An 18,688-nucleotide genomic window follows, 5' to 3' on the forward strand; every position below is an offset into this window, starting at 1 on the left:
CCTGAGGACTCGCCAAGGTTGCCCAGGACTGGGGGAAGGAATCTGAAGGCCGAAGGTCGGGTCAGGGGAGCAGCTCGTGGCACGAGCTATGTATGGAGCTCTGACCCTATCTAAAGTCAACACACGCAAGATAAACGTGCATATATCTGACATCACGTGTCCGATATCTCCCTAACTTCTTGGACACGCAGCATGAACGTGCGTGTTCAGATATCCACGGCTGGGTTGGGCCGTGCGGCCCATTATCTCCTTACCTATCGATTTGACCATACTTATGTGTCAAGTTTAGGAATTAATCATGAATGTCACAGAGTTGATATGACAAATAATAAGGTCACGGGATGACCTCCTTACCAACTTCTAGGTGCCTTCTCCTATAAATATGGAGAACCTGGGAGTTGATAAGGGTTGGGGAAAAATAGTCTCTGAATAGATATATGCTTTGTAACCAAATACCCATAATATATCAATAATATTGACTAGTGGAGTAGAAGGATTTTAACCTTCGAACCACTTAAAAACGTGTCTTGAGTCACCTAGTTCATTCTCTAAGATTCTATATCTGCGACGGTTCTATATTCAGCACTAATCACTTTCTCTTCTTCTCTTAATTACCTGTTGGCGAAGAACCGCGTCAACAACAGGGTACTAGATAAGCATTATTAAAAATATAGGGTACCAAGCCTGTATTTCGATAAAACATAAAGGACCAAATAGTTATTTTACCCATTAGTATAATAGAAACTTCAGTGAAATTAATAAAAAAAAATTACTAATTTTAGAAAGGTCCTCAATTAAAATTTGGCCCAAAACACCAAAGTTACAGAAATAGTCTGCTCATAATCAAAACTTATAATTAAAAGGAAAAATGCCAACTTGACTCTTGTGTTTTGCCCGAATACTTGGCCAGCTTCTATGGTTTGTTAAATGATAAAATGTGCATTGTGTTTTGCAAAATTGAACAAAATGATACCCTCAATTCGATTTTGGTCAAATAATTTTTCAATAGGACTAAAATACCCTTAAATTTCTGAATCAATGAATTTATTAAATAATACAAAATAGATTTTAAAATAAAAAATATATATTTAATTTAATTTTTCTTTTATCTCTCCTCTCTCTTCTCTTCCCGATCTTCTCATTTGCAAGAGAAGAAAAGGAGATGAGAGAAGGAGAAGAAGAACAGAAGAAAAGAAAATGAGAAGGTCAGGAAGGAAGGGAAAGAGAGAGAGAGGAGAAAGAAAATAAAAATAAAATTAAATATATGTTTTTTTTATTTTTTATTTTAAAATTTATTTTTCATCATTTAATAAATTTATTAATTCAGAAATTTAAGTGTATTTTAGTCATATTTAAAAGTTATTTGACCAAAATTTAGTTCAGCGTATCATTTTGATCTATTTTGTAAAACACATGATCTGTTTTGTCATTTAACAAAACATAAAGATCGATCGAGTATTCGGGTAAAACATAAGGGTCAAATTAATATTTTCCCTAATTAAAATCATAAATAAATTTATGTACTTGACTCCAAATCTGCATACAAACTTTAACCTCCAATTGACAATATTAAAAGAATTCGTGTAAAGCACATAGTTTGGTCTCTTTTTACACTTCTATCTACTTGGTACTTACTTTATCTGTCATAAAATTCGAAACACTGGTCATGATCATCACCTAACTCGGAAGTGGTCTATCTTCATCTGGAAAGCGGATACCGCTTTCATTTCATTCTTTCTGCGACAGTCCATTGGTTTGGTATGGCTTTGTCTCACAAAGTGATATACTTAAATAGGCCGAAAACAAGCGACATTTGAAGCCTGAACATAAAATTTGACCATTCAAATCTAGTGGCTATCTGTCGATTGTCTTCTGCTTACAAAGCATAAGTTTCGTACTTTTTGTTTGGTTCATTAGTTGGAACCATGAGGAGGAACTATGAAGCTGGTACTCGCGTACTCTGGCCAAGGAGCTTAGTGCGCAGCTTTATTTGAAATTTTGGATAAAATGTTAATAGCACTGAGCCCAACTCTGTCTACCTCAGAAGAAAAAATTGCAACGTATCTATGAGACTCATCTCGATTGGCTGTTCGAAAAGCACTACTACAACCGAACCAAAAAATGGTCGGGACTCGTTTATCATTAGAACAGGGCAATACAATAGTCATTCAAACGTTATCACATTCAGTCAAAACATGGTTCTTAATTAAAACGCACATTAAAATATATATATATATATTTCATTTTCTCATCCTAAAAGATATGGGTGGCTGGCTTTGAAAAATATCACGTATCAAACAAGATTGAAATTTTCAATTTACAATTTAAAAAATCACCGTGATATGCATAAATGTTATGCGCAACCAGAACTTGAAAACTTAATGGTCACTAAAGAAAAAGAAAAATTATACACACGCGATGAATTATTGTTTTGCGTTTCTACAGAGGGATTACAAAAGCTTCTTCACAACTTTAAAGAAAATATATATATATATAACCGTTTTGGATACAAAGCAAGGAGAGGCAGTAAAAACATAAACTTTAGACATGATTAATGGGTGATTATCACAGCACCTTCTTTTTTCTATCTATTTCCACAGGAAGAATCATTTTTTCTTTATCGCAAACTCATTACAGGCCAAGGAGCGACTCCTGTGGCAGGAAGTGAAGGCCGTATAATGGGAACCCGTCTCACCACAGAAAATGCTTCGTTAAGACGTGCAGCACGACTCATGAACTGGGACACCTTCTGCAAAATAATCATTTCAATCCATAATAAAGGCCAATCTCAAACAGTATTTCTTGCAAACATAGATAGATCAATTACGTAATTAAAGAAGCTCTATCAATTGAGTTTTCTCAAATTCACGGGATATGCAACATCCAAGAATTTCAGCATCACAACAATCCCAGATGCTATTTACACACCCTTATCCACATTGCCACTGATAAATTGAGCCTAGTTGAGCTTGATAACTCCAAACATTTGACTAAAATACGTCAGACGATATATACAAGTTTCAATAAAATTTATTGATATTTCTCTTGATAACAAAACACTGCCCAAAAGTTGAGCTCTCAAAAAGTGAACATTCTTACTGATATTTTGAGTCATTTTCTACAATACCATTTTTTTGAATTGGCAATAAGCAACTAACATATTAAACATAGAAAAATAGATGCAACAACTGACCTTGTCATCCATCGTAACCTTGAGCTGCAAGCTTCGGCTCTTCCTCTTCATCTTATACAATCTCCTTCCCAACATAACAATACCCAACATGGCCGCTGCCACAGAGAAGGTCCAAACAGGACTAACCCTGAAAGCACAATACTTCAACACCTCAAATGGAACTTTCCACCAAGCCACAGCCCTCTTCTCTACCTTACCATCATTCGATTTATCCTCTGGTTTCATTTCATCAATTGCACCACTTTCATTCGCAGCAGCTCCTTCTCCTTCCAACTCGGTGGCCGAATCCCCAACGCTCATACCAGTCCCCTTAGGCGGAATACCATCATCTCCGCCAGTATCAGACCAGAACTCGCGGGTCTCTTTACTTAGGGTTTGAATTTCCCCAATTCCTTCAAAACCCACTTGGCTTTTCGCATTTTCCAAAAAGTCAAGCTCCTTTTTCGCATCAAATTCCGTGAGTTTACGATCGTCGGACCGATCACTGCCCGAATCAGACCAGGGCTCGCCAGGATTTATACTACCAAAGCGAGTATCAGGCGCCGGATCGATCCAACTCGGGTTGTCCGACTCAACCGAGTCCGAAACCTCCTCGCTAACAACAGCAGCAGCAACTCTCCCTTGATTATCGAGAGAGAAGTAATCAGACCTGATCATTCCCCCCGAATCACCGTCGATCCCATCGAAATTAATGGGAACGTTGTCACTAGAGTCGGGCAGGTTGAGCAGGCCGGCGGTGTCGGAGTTGTGAAGCACCTCCCAGTCATGGAATTCAGAATTCTCTCCGTCCATGGTGAGTTTGGAGAATGGAATTGAGCAGTGGGAACCCTAACCCTAACACTAAAGCAAAGCAAGAAGAGGAAGAAAAGTAGTTTTATTGGTATAACCCATTGGCACAGCTGATAACCCCACACTACAAGGCAGTTAAACACTCTTTTAATAATAATAAATAAAATAGAATCCAATTCCATTCCTCTCTCCCTCTCCCTCTCCATTCTATTATATTATTCTCTCTATCTAACGAGTAACAAATAAAGTTATTTTTATTATTATTATTAGAGATAATGGTGTCAAAACTTTACAATTTTTGTAGTTAACTACCTATGTAAAATTTTTGACGGTACTCAAGTAATTACAATTCTTGCAGTTAAATATTCACGTAAAAAATTTGACCGTAAAACTACTTAAGTAGTGGATTTCCTTATACATAATTTTTTGTCCTTGAGTAAACTGTTAAAACTAACTTATGAGACATGTCTCAGCCTTTAATTTATCTATTTTTTTTAATTTTTAAATAATTTAAAATTAGTTAAAAATTTAGGAAAAAAATACAAAAATAAATAACATATTTTAAATTCATAAAAATTAAAACATGTATTTTAAAAACTAAAAAAATTACATTATTTAATGAAAAATCTAACTAAAAATCATAAAATTTTCATTTTAATCAACATGAAATTAGATTGTATTAAGATTTTAATCAAAATAAAAATGGATTTTTTATGAACTTATTTAGACTTTTCATTAAAGTAATGTTTTTTACTTTTAAAATATTTTATTTTATTTTTTCTGAATTTTTAATTATTTTTTAAAATATTTAAAAATTAAACTTTAAGGAATTAATATATATATTTTATATTTTTTCTTGAATTTTTTAATATTTTAAAAATATTTTGGACAAATTGGAGGCTGACATGTGTCTCATAAGGTTAGTTTTAACCGTTGACTTAACAACAAAGAGTTAAGTGCAAGAATTTTAACTACTTGAGTAGTTTTGCCGTCAAAATTTTTACATAAGTATTTAACAGTAAGATTTGTATGTTTTTGCCACCATATCCCTTATTATTATTTGATATAATGAAAGGGTTTCTATAAGTCAAAAGAGTGATGTATATAGGATTTATTTACATGTATAATTATCAATACAAAGATTGGAAAAGTTACAAAAGTGGATTTTTACCATCCAAAAAATTTAACTGTTTAGTATAAAAGAATACAAATTAATTTATAGTTTGCTAAAAATATATTTCGATGTCACAGGTATGAGATATCTAAAAATTTAGACAATAAATTTTTTGAACATAAATACTTATTTGGTACCATGTGTTTTATCAAAATACACACTTGACACCTTAAGTTTATAATAATGATCATTTTGTACCATTTATTTGCAATTGATACTAGGTTGATACCCTTCGCTGGAATATAGTCAACCAAAATTTCAAATATGATAATTTTACCCCTTATTTTAATAATTGATTTGGTCTTCTTTTGTTTTTGTTAATTTAAAATGATTTAAAAATATTTTCTGAAATAATAAAACAAAAAAATGAATTATAAATTAATCAATGAAAAAGTAATTAAATATAAATTTTTAAATAAAAAATTATATAAATTAATTTTAAAATAAAAATATTTAATAAAACTATTTTAATTAACTAGATAAACATAAACATTTTTGTAACGTCTCAAATTTGCTAATAAGACTTAGTGCATTGATTAGTGTGCCGAGAGGGCATAATTTGATTTATATGTGAATTATGTGAAATTAATTGAATATATGTGTGATTATGTAACATTTATGAATTATATTGTGATATGAATACTTATGCATGTTTATGTGTATTAAATATGCATGTGGGCTTGTTTTCGTTAATAATGAACATTTTTATAATTTTGATCCGTTGAAGGTATAATTGTAATTATATGTGTTATGTGATTGAGACCATATTATTATGTAGATATATTAGTGATATTCGGCACGAGACAATCCTAGCAAGTGAATTGGCGGAAAAGTCACAACGAGGTCAAATACCTGGCTTAGGGTGAGCCTAGGGGTATTTTAGTAATTTAGTGCGTAGTCGGGGATTTATCGGGTGATGGGTAGTTATTTGGTGATTATTTAGGTATATCGAGATTAATTGAGGAATTTATAGGGCTATTTTATGATTAGTGGGAAATGTGGCAAATGACCGTTTTTCCCTTGAGGGCATTAAATGAGAGCTCTTGGGTTATGGGCATTAGGGACTTTTCCCAAGCCTTGGTTGGACTTAGTTGAGACTAGAATCTTTCAGAAAGACAAAAAGAAAACACTAAACACAAACTCAGGTTCCATTCTCTCTCTCTCGTTCAACTCCTTCTCTCTTGGGCACTAAGGGGATTCTTGGATTTTTGAGGAGGAAGACCTGAAAATTGAAGCTAGGAATGGGATTGGGAGCAACTCAGGGTCATGAATTCACATTTGAGGTAAGATTTTAGTCTAGTTTTAAAGAAATTATGGTGTAGCTTAAGCTTTTATAAGTTCTGAACTTGTGGGATGGGATTTGAGTGTTGGTAAGGCTTTTGGGTTGGTGTTTTGGGTATAAATGATGTCTAGGTTGTGTTGTTGAGAGTCCTATACTCAATTGGGACTTGGGTTCAACTTTGGGTTGGGTTTAGAAAGGTTTTGGCTCAGGGAAAAACGCAGGAAAAACCCAGTCTAGGTTCGCGGGGTCGCGTCGTGGCGCTATTCTTGAAGCGTCGCGACCCGCATGAACTCAGGGGCTAGGGGTGGTTCTCTAAACCGCCTTAGCGCCACTGCGCTTGGTGGTCTACGCCACAACGCGTGTCCAAGGTAGCAAGGGGTGGCTCTCTAACTTGTAGGGGCTGGAACACTTTTGAGAGGCGTCGCAGCTCAAATTGGAGGTTTTTGCAAAATGGGGGTTCTTAAGCACGGGAACTCAAACCTAAAGGCTCGGGAAGGATTGTACTACCCGGTTTAGTAGGATTCGATATCTTAAAGGCTAGGAAGTAATCCAAAAGCTTTTAATTAGTTAGTTTTTGATGGTTATCAGTTATTGTGTTGTGACTAGGTTGTACTGATAGGGCTCGGAAGTAAGGATCGTGCTCGGGATTGTCATACACTATCTACTCGGGACTTAAGGTAAGAAAACTGCACCCTAGTTGTGATTAGAGCTCGGGCCCCTGTTAATGAATATGACTATGATTACATCTGTGATTACTTGATTAGACATGCTTGTATACGGTGCATCTAATTGTGTATTATGCAAACTGTACGTTTGATTATACCTGATCTGAAAGCTTGGCCTAAGGGAGCCGGGGACAGCAATATACGTGAGGAATGCAGGCCATTTGGCTAGGGCAATCAGGGAGTGCAATATGCACTTGTCTAGCCCAAACGCCACCTAAATAATTAGAAGTGCAATTTGCACTTGTATAACTCATTGACTGTTAAAATGGACTATGTGTTTGTTTGAGCAGGGTTATTACTGCTAAGCTTGTTGTTTATATTCTGTTGCCTATTTTAATATATTGATATTAGTTTTCTTGCTGAGGCTTGGCTCATGGGTGCTATGTGGTGTAGGAAAGGGAAATGGGAAGCTGGAACAGCAATAAGTTGGAGAGCTTTAGGGGCGCGTGTACATTTGCAGCTACTCAACTACCACAACTATAATGCTCTACTACCCAGGGACCGTTAAGGTGTGCATTTTAAACAATGTTAAACTCGCTAATCGAGTCATTTGGCCATAATCGTGTAACGAAGTATGACTAGCGGTTTAGGATTAAAATTTTTGGTTAAGATACAACGTTTCAGTAAAACGTTTACTGTATACATTGGGATCCCAAAAATATAATTTAAATGTTAATTACAATAAAATATTTACAACTAGCCGACCTAAGCGGCAAATAGGGTTTAACCCCAGTTCCTCTTTAAACCCTCGGCCGTGGCGGTCGAGCAGCTGCATATGTACACATCGTCACCTAAGCTCTCCAACTCAAGGATGGTCCAGCTTTCTTTTGTCTTTACCTGCACCACATAGCACCCATGAGTCGAAGCTTAACAAGAAAACTCAATATGCTCATGAACAGTAATAACATGTTACAAAATCATAACAGGCATGCCTAGCAATAATAGTTGTAATGCCCCGAATTCTTCGATGTGTTTAGTGGCGGGAATAGTAGGCCGGGAGGGCCATACTTTAATTATGCCATTAAATGATATTATGCATGTATACGTGAATTATATTATAATATGATGTTAAATGTATGCATGTGGGTCCACGTTTTGTTTACAGGGGTATTTTGGTAATTTGGCTCATTGAGAGCATATCTGTATATTTTGGTGCATGCTTGTTTTTAATTGTGAGGCCACATTATGATGTGGATTGATTCGAGTTATTCGGCATGAGACGATCCTTAAATATAAATTATCGGTTTGGTCATAACAGGCTTAAGCTCGGGGCTCGGGGTGAGTCTCGGGGTGTTTTGGTGATTAGAGCGTTACTGGGAATTAGAGGGTAACGGGATAAGAATATTTGGTATTTGGGAATATTGAGATTAGCAGGAATGGGAGAGCGTTAATTATGATTAATGAGATAGGTGAGAAATACCAATTTTACCCTTGGGAAGACTTTATAAACTTTAAATGACCTAGGGGCATTAAGGTCATTTGGCTTGGGTTATATGAGGTATTGGTTGGTTGTAGAAGAACAAAACAAAAACAGAGCAAGGATTCCCTTACCCGTTCATCATTTTCTCTCCTTTCTCCTTTGGAGTTTTTGAGCCCAAATTGAGGAACCAAGCTAGGAAATCAAGGATTTGAGTTTATAGATTTGGTTCATCCATTGAGGAGGGTTTAATCTCGAATTTGAGGTAAGTTTCAGCCATCAGTTTTCTGGTTTTACTCTGTTTTGGTTTAGGTTTACAGCTTGTGATTTCTTTGTGGATAGTTGGAATTAAGGGAAGTTTGGTTGGTGTTTGACTTGGGTTTGATGAGGGTGAGATGTAGATGAAGTTTAGGGGTTGAATTGGGTGTTAGGGTGATGTTTGGGATTGGTTTGAAGGGTTGGTTTCAAGGAAAAACGCAGGGGAGGAAAGTTGGTTTCTTGCTGTTTTGCAGTAAAGAGCCGCGGCACGGCTATGGTGAGCCGCGACCCGCGCTGGTTGCTGAGGAAGAGCCGCCTCTGTCTGAGGGGCGAGTCGCGGCGCGACTAGGGAGGGTCACGGCCCATAAGGGAATTTTTGGCCAGAAATGAGTTTTTAGCTTGGGGATTCAAGCCTTAGGCCTTGAGATCGATCCTACTACCCGGTTTAGTAGGATTCGATGTCTCGGAGGCTAGGTTTTGGTTTGGGACCCTTTGTTATTCATTTTCATTGATGAATCCTATATCTTGGTTATGACCAGGTGACAGTCAAGGAATTAAAAGATTGATCTTTCTCAAGGGTCGTTCTTATATTAATTTTCACTCGAACCAGAGGTAAGAAAACTGCACCCTGTGTATATGTGACATGCATGGTTATTCTTGATGCATGTTGGTTGATTAAATGTGACATGCATGGTTATGATTGAGGCATGTCGAGTGATTAAATGTGATGCATGTGATGCACGAGAAACATGTGGTTAGGGCATGCTATGATTATTGAATATGAGAATGTTCAGAGCTTGAGCCTCCGTGTTTATGCATGGTCCTAATTATGCTAGCAGTTGTTAAGTAAGCATGCTGAATGCCTTATATTCGAATATTTGACTTATGATATATGTTTAGTGGCATTGCTTACTTGTGTGTGTGGCACCAACTATTCGGAATCGGCACTGGCCGCGTACTACTGACCTGAGAGTCAGAAACGGCATAAGCGTCGAGGACGCAGGGCCGAATGAAGATTAGATCTAATCGATATCAGCATTGAATGACACATATGGGGTATTAATGATGGACCGACCTGAAGGTCGATGAAAATTATAAGCGCTTGGCTAGTCTAGGACTAGTTACTCAGAGCCAGGGCCTAAGGCCTAGGTGACTGCTTGTCACATGGCTAGGGAATAGTGTTCCATAGTTGTGACTCTAGGGTCATGAGGAAGATTATGTTGGTGACTAATCATCATGCACCTATCCTGTTTAAGCTAGTGAAAGGATCACTTATTTATAAAGGGAACGGAACCCACCTTAGTGACTTGTACTACTGTCACTACTCTATTCAGGGCTATTAGCCCAGTATGGTTACCGGAACCACTAGTGATAAATCACTTATCTGATTGAGATTGACTTGATAGTCGTCCACACAGGAAGGCATGATTCTTTATCCTAGATACCCATCATTATGTGTGAATCAGTTTGCCTGCTTGGTTAAGGCTATATCTGCTAGGCGTGTGCCTGATGGTTTGATGACATGTTATTACTATTCATGAGCGTATCGAGTTTTCTTGCTGGGCTTCGGCTCACAGGTGCTATGTGGTGCAGGTAAAGGCAAAAGAAAGCTGTACCATCCTTGAGTTGGAGAGCTTAGGTGTCGATGTGTACATATGTGTAACGCCCTACTACCTTAGAGCCGTTACTTAGTGAGTTTAAAATAGAAATCGTGCTTTTGGACTGACTCTACGCAGTTTCTAAAACCAAAAGTGTGAATAAACCAGAATCTAAGGCTGTACTCTTTGAAAATGTTTAGTTTCATTGAAAACGTTAAGTATCAAACATCTGGGATCCCAAAATAAGGTTTACAAAATATTTACAACTCAAAAATAGATCTACACCAGGTTAACTATCAAAAGAATGAGTTAATACAGCCATATACAAAATGCCCCCAACCAAAGCAGTCGGGCAGGCCGAACATGTACGCGCCGCCCCCACGCTCTCCATACTCATGGCCGGTTGACTGACTCCTTGCTTTTACCTGCCACACAGAGCACCCGTGAGCCGAAGCCCAGCAAGAAAACCCAAATAGTACATAACATATGCAAATAATATAGCTGACATAATCCACTGATAAACAGGAAAACCATCAGGCTAAACAAGCACGGCCATGCCGCCCCAGAGGCCTTACCAAAGCCTGGGGTCTCGGTCCTCACCGTAAGGATAACTCATGTATCCCTTGGGTCCCACCCTGGCTATAGCATCCCATGTGCTGAGTGTTACTTCCGGCCCCAAGGCCGTACCCGGCCTTTGTCGCTCTCGGCCTTAGCCGTTCATTTCATTATAATTGCACGCATAATACATTTCGAAATAATCATTCAAACATATAATAATTCATTCAAGGTCATACATTTGCAAGTAAAACAATCTAGGGCCATGCCCTGCAATAACATTGTGGGCCCATGCCCTAATCCCGGGTGTTACGGTTTTCTTACCTTTAAATTCGATGGCCTTGATCAACCTGACTCCTTGAGCACGATCCTACTCGAGCCCTGGCACTTACCTAAGCAAAACCCATAAGTCAAAGTCATTACCAAACCTTGAGTCCAAAACCTAGCCTCGGGACCAATCCCGAGCCCCCGGGGAGTCCTAGATCCCCAAAACAAAGTGGCGGAATCGAGCTCCGAACCCTAGGTCAAAATCCCTTCACAAAAGCCCAAAAATCCCCTCTGTGAACAGTGCAGCGCTACAGCGCTCTAAAGAGGGCGCTGTAGCGCTACAAGCAGAACCACCCCATCAGAAACAGGGGCTAGCGCTACAGTGCCCCCTGACTAGCGCTGTAGCGCTAGTTGCAGCCAGACCAAACCCAAAATCGCATCTTGCGATTTCCTTCTACCATTTCAACCCCAAACTTGTCCAAACCTTTTCCAAACCCAAAAACACACATATCCACACCTCACACTCATCCCAAGCATCCCAAGAACTCAATCCCAAGCTCAAGCAACCCAAAACTCAAAATCTAACACAATGAACCCAAAAACCAGAAATTCACTCAAACAACAAAGATAGGGTCTTAGAAATCATACCGTGGGTGGAATTTCGACCTTGAGTTGAACCCTAGACCTCCTTAGCTTGCACCTTCACAACCTTGACCTGATTTCCCCAAAAATCCCATCCATTTAGCTCAAAAACACAATCCAAACCAGTCAAGCCCTAAAACAGAAATCTCCAAGAACTTACCTCAAATTTATGATGTGATCTTGCTAATCCCTTGTAAATCCTCAAGTCTAGCTTAGGATCCTTGATTCTCAGCCTACCCTAGCTCTCCACTGAGCTTGACTCCAAGAAAAAATGAAGGAAAATGGTTGGGAGAGCCACAAACCGTTCTTAAAAGCCAAACCCTTCTGTTTTCCCTCTTTTCTTTTCTCTTCCTTCTTTTTTTTTTTTTTTTTCAGCCTATAACTCTTTTCTACAAAATCCACTAAGTATAAAGCCCCCCTTTAATTCATCTCTTACAAGCCTAAAGACCAAAATGCCCTCCCTTAATAATTCTAAACCTTTATGTCCATAAAGGGGCATTTTAGTCATATTACCCAAATTCCCACTAATTCCTCAAGTGTTCCTAATAATTCCCGCTCGCTACCCAATACCTGATTAATCATCAAATATACATTCCTCATTATCAAGATTAACCTCAATATATTTCCAAATTCTCATTTAAACTCCCCAGGCTTAACCCAAGCCGGGTACAGATTCCCGCTTTGACTTTTCCGCTAACCCGCTCATTCTAGGATCGTCTCGAGTCATAGATCACAGATATCAACACAGTCATGCCCAAAATGGCCAAATTACAAATATGCTCAATCAGGTCTACATGCATACTAATTCACATAGTCATGCATCACAAATAATCAAATAGTCATATAACATGCATTAAATCATAATCATGCATTAAACTCATTAAAGTCACACACAGAATCCCATTATGCCCTCCAGGCACACTACTCAAGGCCCTTAAGCCTTAATAGCGAATTTGGGTCGTTACAACTATCCCCTCCTCATGAAAATTTCGTCCTCGAAATTTACCTGAACAACTCGGGATACCGCTCCCGCATATCCGACTCCAGTTCCCATGTCGCCTCTTCAACCTTGCCGTTCCTCCACAATATCTTAACCAAGGCGATGGTCTTGTTCCTCAAGACTTTGTCCTTTCTATCAAGGATCTGAACAGGCTTTTCTTCGTATGATAAATCCCGATCCAACTCCAAGTTCTCAAAGCTCAACACATGAGTAGTATCCGATACATACTTCCGAAGCATGGATACATGAAACACGTCATGAACCCCTGATAGAGCTGGAGGCATTGCTAACCTATAAGCCACCTCTCCAACTCGTTCCAGAACCTCAAAGGGGCCAACAAACCTGGGACTCAGCTTGCCCCGAACGCCGAATCATTTTACTCCTCTCAGGGGTGAAACCCTGAGGAATACATGGTCACCAACCTGAAATTCCACACTCCTGCGTCTCTGATCTGAATAACTCTTCTGGCGACTCTGGGAGGTGAGCATACGAGCTCTAATTTTCTCAAGTGCCTCATTGGTCCTCTGAACCATCTCAGGACCTAAATACCTCCTCTCACCTGCCTCATCCCAGTGAATCGGTGATCTGCACTTCCTCCCATACAGCATCTCATACGGAGCCACTCCGATAGTCGCCTGATAACTATTATTGTACGAGAATTCAATCAGGGGGAGATACCTACTCCAAGATCCCCCGAAATCCAACACACAAGCTCGTAATATGTCCTCCAATATCTGTATTGTCCTCTCAGACTGTCCATCCGTCTGAGGATGATAAGCAGTACTAAACCGAAGCTGTGTGCCCATTGCCTTCTATAGGCTCTTCCAAAACTTGGAAGTGAAAGTGGGGTCTCTGTCGGACACTATCGACCTCGGAGCCCCATGAAGTCGAACCATCTCCTTCACATAAAGCTCTGCATACTGCTCCACAGTATAAGTTGTCTTCACAGGTAAGAAGTGGGCGGACTTAGTATACCTGTCCACAATCACCCACACCGAGTCATGCTGACCCACGGTCTTCGGCAATCCAACCACAAAGTCCATGGCAATATCTTCCCATTTCCACTCAGGAATTCCTAGAGGCTGTAATAATCCTGCTGGCCTCTGATGTTCAGCCTTAATCTGCTGACAGGTTAATTATCTAGCCACATAGTCCACCACGTCCCTCTTCATGCCTGACAACCAATACAAATCCTTCAGGTCATGGTACATCTTCGTAGAACCTGGGTGCAAAGAGTAGGGAGTGGTATAAGACTCGTCGAGAATCTCTCGCCGAATGTCTGGATCAATCGGAACACAAATCCGTCCCTTGTACCTCAACAAACCCATCTCAGAAATAGAGAAGTCCTTAGCTGCCTCAGTTAGGACACTCTCTCGACGTTCAACTAACTGGGGGTCCCTTCCCTTTGCTTCCTTAATCCTCTCAAGGAGTGTTGACTGGAGAGTAATGTTGGCTAACCTACCAACCACTAACTCTATACCTGCTCTGGCCATCTCTCCGGCTAGTCTGTCAGATATCTGCCTCGAACTATACAGCTGTCCTGGGCCCCTCCGGCTCAATGCATCAGCCACTACATTATCCTTCCCAGGATGGTATAGGATATCACAATCGTAATCCTTTACCAGCTCTAGCCACCGTCTCTGGCGCATATTCAAGTCCTTCTAGGTAAAGAAATACTTTAGACTTTTGTGATCAGTGTATATCTCGCATCTCTCTCCATACAGATAGTGTCTCCAGACCTTAAGTGCGAATACCACTGCAGCTAACTCCAGGTCATGCGTGGGATATCTCTGCTCGTACTCCTTTAATTGCCTTGATGCGTACGCTATCACTTTCCCAGCCTGCATCAACACGCATCCCAGACCCTGTCTGGAAGTGTCACAGTAGACCACAAACTTCTCATCATCTATTGGCAGGCTCAGCACTGGTGCAATAATCAACCGCCGCTTCAACTCTTTAAAACTGTTCTCACATCGATCTGTCCACACATACTTGGTCTTCTTCCTTGTCAATTCTGTCAATGGAGTAGCAATTCTGGAGAATCCCTCTACAAACCGCCGGTAGTAACCTGCTAGTCCAAGGAAACTTCTAACTTCAGGAACGTTGCTGGGTCTAGGCCAATCTCTTACTGCTTCCGTCTTGCTTGGGTCGACCAGTAACCCATCTTTACTGATAATATGGCCCAGAAATGAAACTTGCGATAACCATAACTCACATTTGCTAAACATAGCATATAACTTATGCTCTCTTAACCGCTGCAACACCAGGCGCAGATGATGCTCATGCTCTGTCTCTGACTGGGAGTATACTAGGATATCATCAATAAATACAATCACAAACTTATCCAGATAGTCCTTGAAAATTTTGTTCATCAAATCCATAAATGCTGCTGGGGCATTGGTTAATCCAAAGGACATAACCAGAAATTCATAATGTCCATACCGTGTCCGAAAAGCAGTTTTTGGTACGTCCTCTTCTTTGATCCTCAACTGATAGTAGCCTGATCGGAGATCAATCTTCGAAAACACTGTACTCCCTTGAAGCTGATCAAATAAATCATCGATCCTAGGCAATGGGTACTTGTTCTTGATGGTCAACTTATTCAACTCCCTGTAATCGATGCACATCCTGAGCGATCCATCCTTTTTCTTAACAAATAATACTGGAGCACCCCATGGCGAGAAACTCAGTCTGACAAACCCTAAATCCAGTAGTTCCTGCAACTGAATCTTCAACTCCTTTAATTCTGCCGGAGCCATTCTGTAGGGTGCCTTGGACACTGGCTCTGCTCCCGGAACCAACTCTATGACGAACTCAATCTCTCGCTGTGGCGGCAATCCCGGAAGGTCTGCTGGAAACAAGTCTGGAAACTCACAGACCACTTTGGTTTCATTCGGTCCCACTGCCGTCACCTTGGAGGAATCTACAATGCTCGCTAGGAATCCTATGCAACCCTCCTGCATCAGGTCTCTAGCCTTTAGTGCTGAGATCGTAGGCACCCGCGGTCCACTCATCGTTCCCACAAACACAAAGGGTGCCTCGCCTTCTGGTTCAAAGGTCACCATTCGCCGCTTACAGTCAATTGTTGCCCCATACCGCGTTAGCCAATCCATTCCTAGTATTATATCAAAATCGTCCATATCTAACTCAACCAGGTCCACAAACAATTCTCTACCGTCTATAACTACTGGTAATGCTCTAACCCACCTCCTAGAGACTACCAGTTCTCCTGTAGGCAATAAAGTTTGAAAACCCCTAGCATACAAAATACTAGGTCTACAAAGCTGATCAATCACTTTAGCAGATACAAAAGAGTGCGTAGCACCATAATCAATCAATGCAGTAAACAAGGATCCAGCGCTAAAAATCTGACCTGTGACCACTGAGGGACTGGCCTCTGCCTCAGTCTGAGTCAAAGTGAAAACCCTAGCAAGAGCGAGGCTGTCTCCCTGCCTTGGTTCCTCTTTCTTGGCATGCGGGCAGTCTTTCTTCAAGTGGCTAGTGCTCCCACAAACAAAACATGCCCTGGTCCGGCACTCGCCCTGATGCCGTCGCCTGCATCGAGGACACATCGGAAAGCTCCTCCAGCTGTCATTTCCGCCCTCACGGCCACCCATCGAACTGAGAACCCTCCTATCAGAACCATAAGGAGCAAATGAATCTGGTGCTCTCCTCTTCTGCTCACTGGGGCCGCTGCCCCGACTAGGCCCAGAAGAAGAAGGCACTACCCTCCTGGTATCGCGCCTAGCAGCGCTATCTTTCCAGATCTGATCCTCAGCCCTCTCAACAGTGAGGGCCTTGTCTACCACTTGCGCATATGTAGTCTCTGGAGCCAGTGTAATACTCACATCGCGGGCGATCATTACGTTCAATCCCCGTATAAACCTGTCCCTTCTGGCCGCATCAGTTGGCACTAGCTCTGGCGCAAACTTTGCCAATCTGTCAAATACCAGGGTGTACTCGGTGACGGATAACCTGTTCTGCGTCAGGTTGACAAACTCATCAGCTTTCGCGGCTCGAACTGCCACGCTGTAGTACTTCTCGTTAAAAATGCTCTTGAACTCTTCCCAAGTCATAGCTGCAGTATCCCTTCGCTGCCTTACCACATCCCACCATATTCTTGCATCATTTCTAAGCATATAACTGGCACAATCAACCCTATCCTTTCCTTCAACTCTCATGAAGTCCAAGATTACAGAAATCGTACTCATCCACTGCTCAGCCTGCAGTGGGTCTGCTCCGCCCTCAAAGGTAGGAGGTTGCTATTTTCTGAATCTTTCATACAGAGGTTCCAACTTGTTCTCAGTCACAGGTTGAACCGGAGTTGGTACCACACTCGGCTGTAGTGGTAACCCAGTGGCTGGTGGAGGAGCTGGTTGCCTCAACTGACTAAGCTCTTCCTCTGTTCTCTTCAACCTAGCCTCCATTTCGGCTAAAATCTACTGCCAGTTCTGAGGAGCAGGTGGAGGGTCCTGACCCTGGTTGTCATCCTCGGCCCGGATGTCGCGGAGTCTCGATGATTGGCGAGGCATTACCACTAAATGCCTGCAATCAGTGACACCGCTCATCAGGCATGATAACAAGGTCCATTTTCCACCTCTCAATCTCAACAACAACCAAAATCAACAATCCAACAAGACATATAGATACCATACAGCACACAACGGGCCTTGCCCTGGAATCATGCATATGTTATTTCACTCATCATGCTCATAATAACCTAAGCAGGCACACAAGGCATTCAAGGACATATTCAGATATATTAATCAACCATACCAATCAACCCTGAGTCGAGCTTTTTAATGGCAGCGTGCGTACATGTTCGGTCAATCTCCAGAACCAATAAACCTTGGCTCACTCTGATACCAAGTTGTAACGCCCTACTACCTTAGAGCCGTTATTTAGTGAGTTTAAAATAGAAATCGTGCTTTTGGACTGACTCTACGCGGTTTCTAAAACCAAAAGTGTGAATAAACCAGAATCTAAGGCTATACTCTTTGAAAATGTTTAGTTTCATTGAAAACGTTAAGTATCAAACATCTGGGATCCCAAAATAAGGTTTACAAAATATTTACAACTCAAAAATGGATCTACACCAGGTTAACTATCAAAAGAATGAGTTAATACAGCCATATACAAAATGCCCCCAACCAAAGCAGTCGGGCAGGCCGAACATGTACGCGCCGCCCCCACGCTCTCCATACTCATGGCCGGTTGACTGACTCCTTGCTTTTACCTGCCACACAGAGCACCCGTGAGCCGAAGCCCAGCAAGAAAACCCAAATAGTACATAACATATGCAAATAATATAGCTGACATAATCCACTGATAAACAGGAAAACCATCAGGCTAAACAAGCACGGCCATGCCGCCCCAGAGGCCTTACCAAAGCCTGGGGTCTCGGTCCTCTCTGTAAGGATAACTCATGTATCCCTTGGGTCCCACCCTGGCTATAGCATCCCATGTGCTGAGTGTTACTTCCGGCCCCAAGGCCGTACCCGGCCTTTGCCGCTCTCGGCCTTAGCCGTTCATTTCATTATAATTGCACGCATAATACATTTCGAAATAATCATTCAAACATATAATAATTCATTCAAGGTCATACATTTGCAAGTAAAACAATCTAGGGCCATGCCCTGCAATAACACTGTGGGCCCATGCCCTAATCCCGGGTGTTACGGTTTTCTTACCTTTAAATTCGATGGCCTTGATCAACCTGACTCCTTGAGCACGATCCTACTCGAGCCCTAGCACTTACCTAAGCAAACCCCATAAGTCAAAGTCATTA

The 18,688-nt window shown here is 40.8% G+C and overlaps 1 protein-coding gene across 2 annotated transcripts; it reads right to left on the minus strand.

The window, feature by feature from the left end:
- Window positions 1-2,405: 2,405 nt before the first annotated feature.
- On the minus strand, window positions 2,406-4,126 carry LOC133777518 (uncharacterized). 2 transcript variants are annotated; one of them, XM_062217167.1, is made up of 2 exons: window positions 3,194-4,126; window positions 2,406-2,746 (listed from the first exon to the last, which is right to left on the minus strand). In XM_062217167.1, exons 1-2 carry the CDS (start codon window positions 3,983-3,985, stop codon window positions 2,618-2,620), a joined length of 921 nt encoding a protein of 306 aa, XP_062073151.1. In that variant the 5' UTR covers window positions 3,986-4,126; the 3' UTR covers window positions 2,406-2,617. The 2 variants fall into 2 exon arrangements, with proteins under 2 accessions (XP_062073151.1, XP_062073150.1); XM_062217166.1 differs by having other exon boundaries at window positions 2,406-2,749; window positions 3,194-4,120.
- Between the last annotated feature and the right edge of the window lie 14,562 nt (window positions 4,127-18,688).

The sequence above is a fragment of the Humulus lupulus genome, chromosome 5 (assembly GCF_963169125.1).
Source record: "Humulus lupulus chromosome 5, drHumLupu1.1, whole genome shotgun sequence".
NCBI classification, from domain to species: domain Eukaryota; kingdom Viridiplantae; phylum Streptophyta; class Magnoliopsida; order Rosales; family Cannabaceae; genus Humulus; species Humulus lupulus.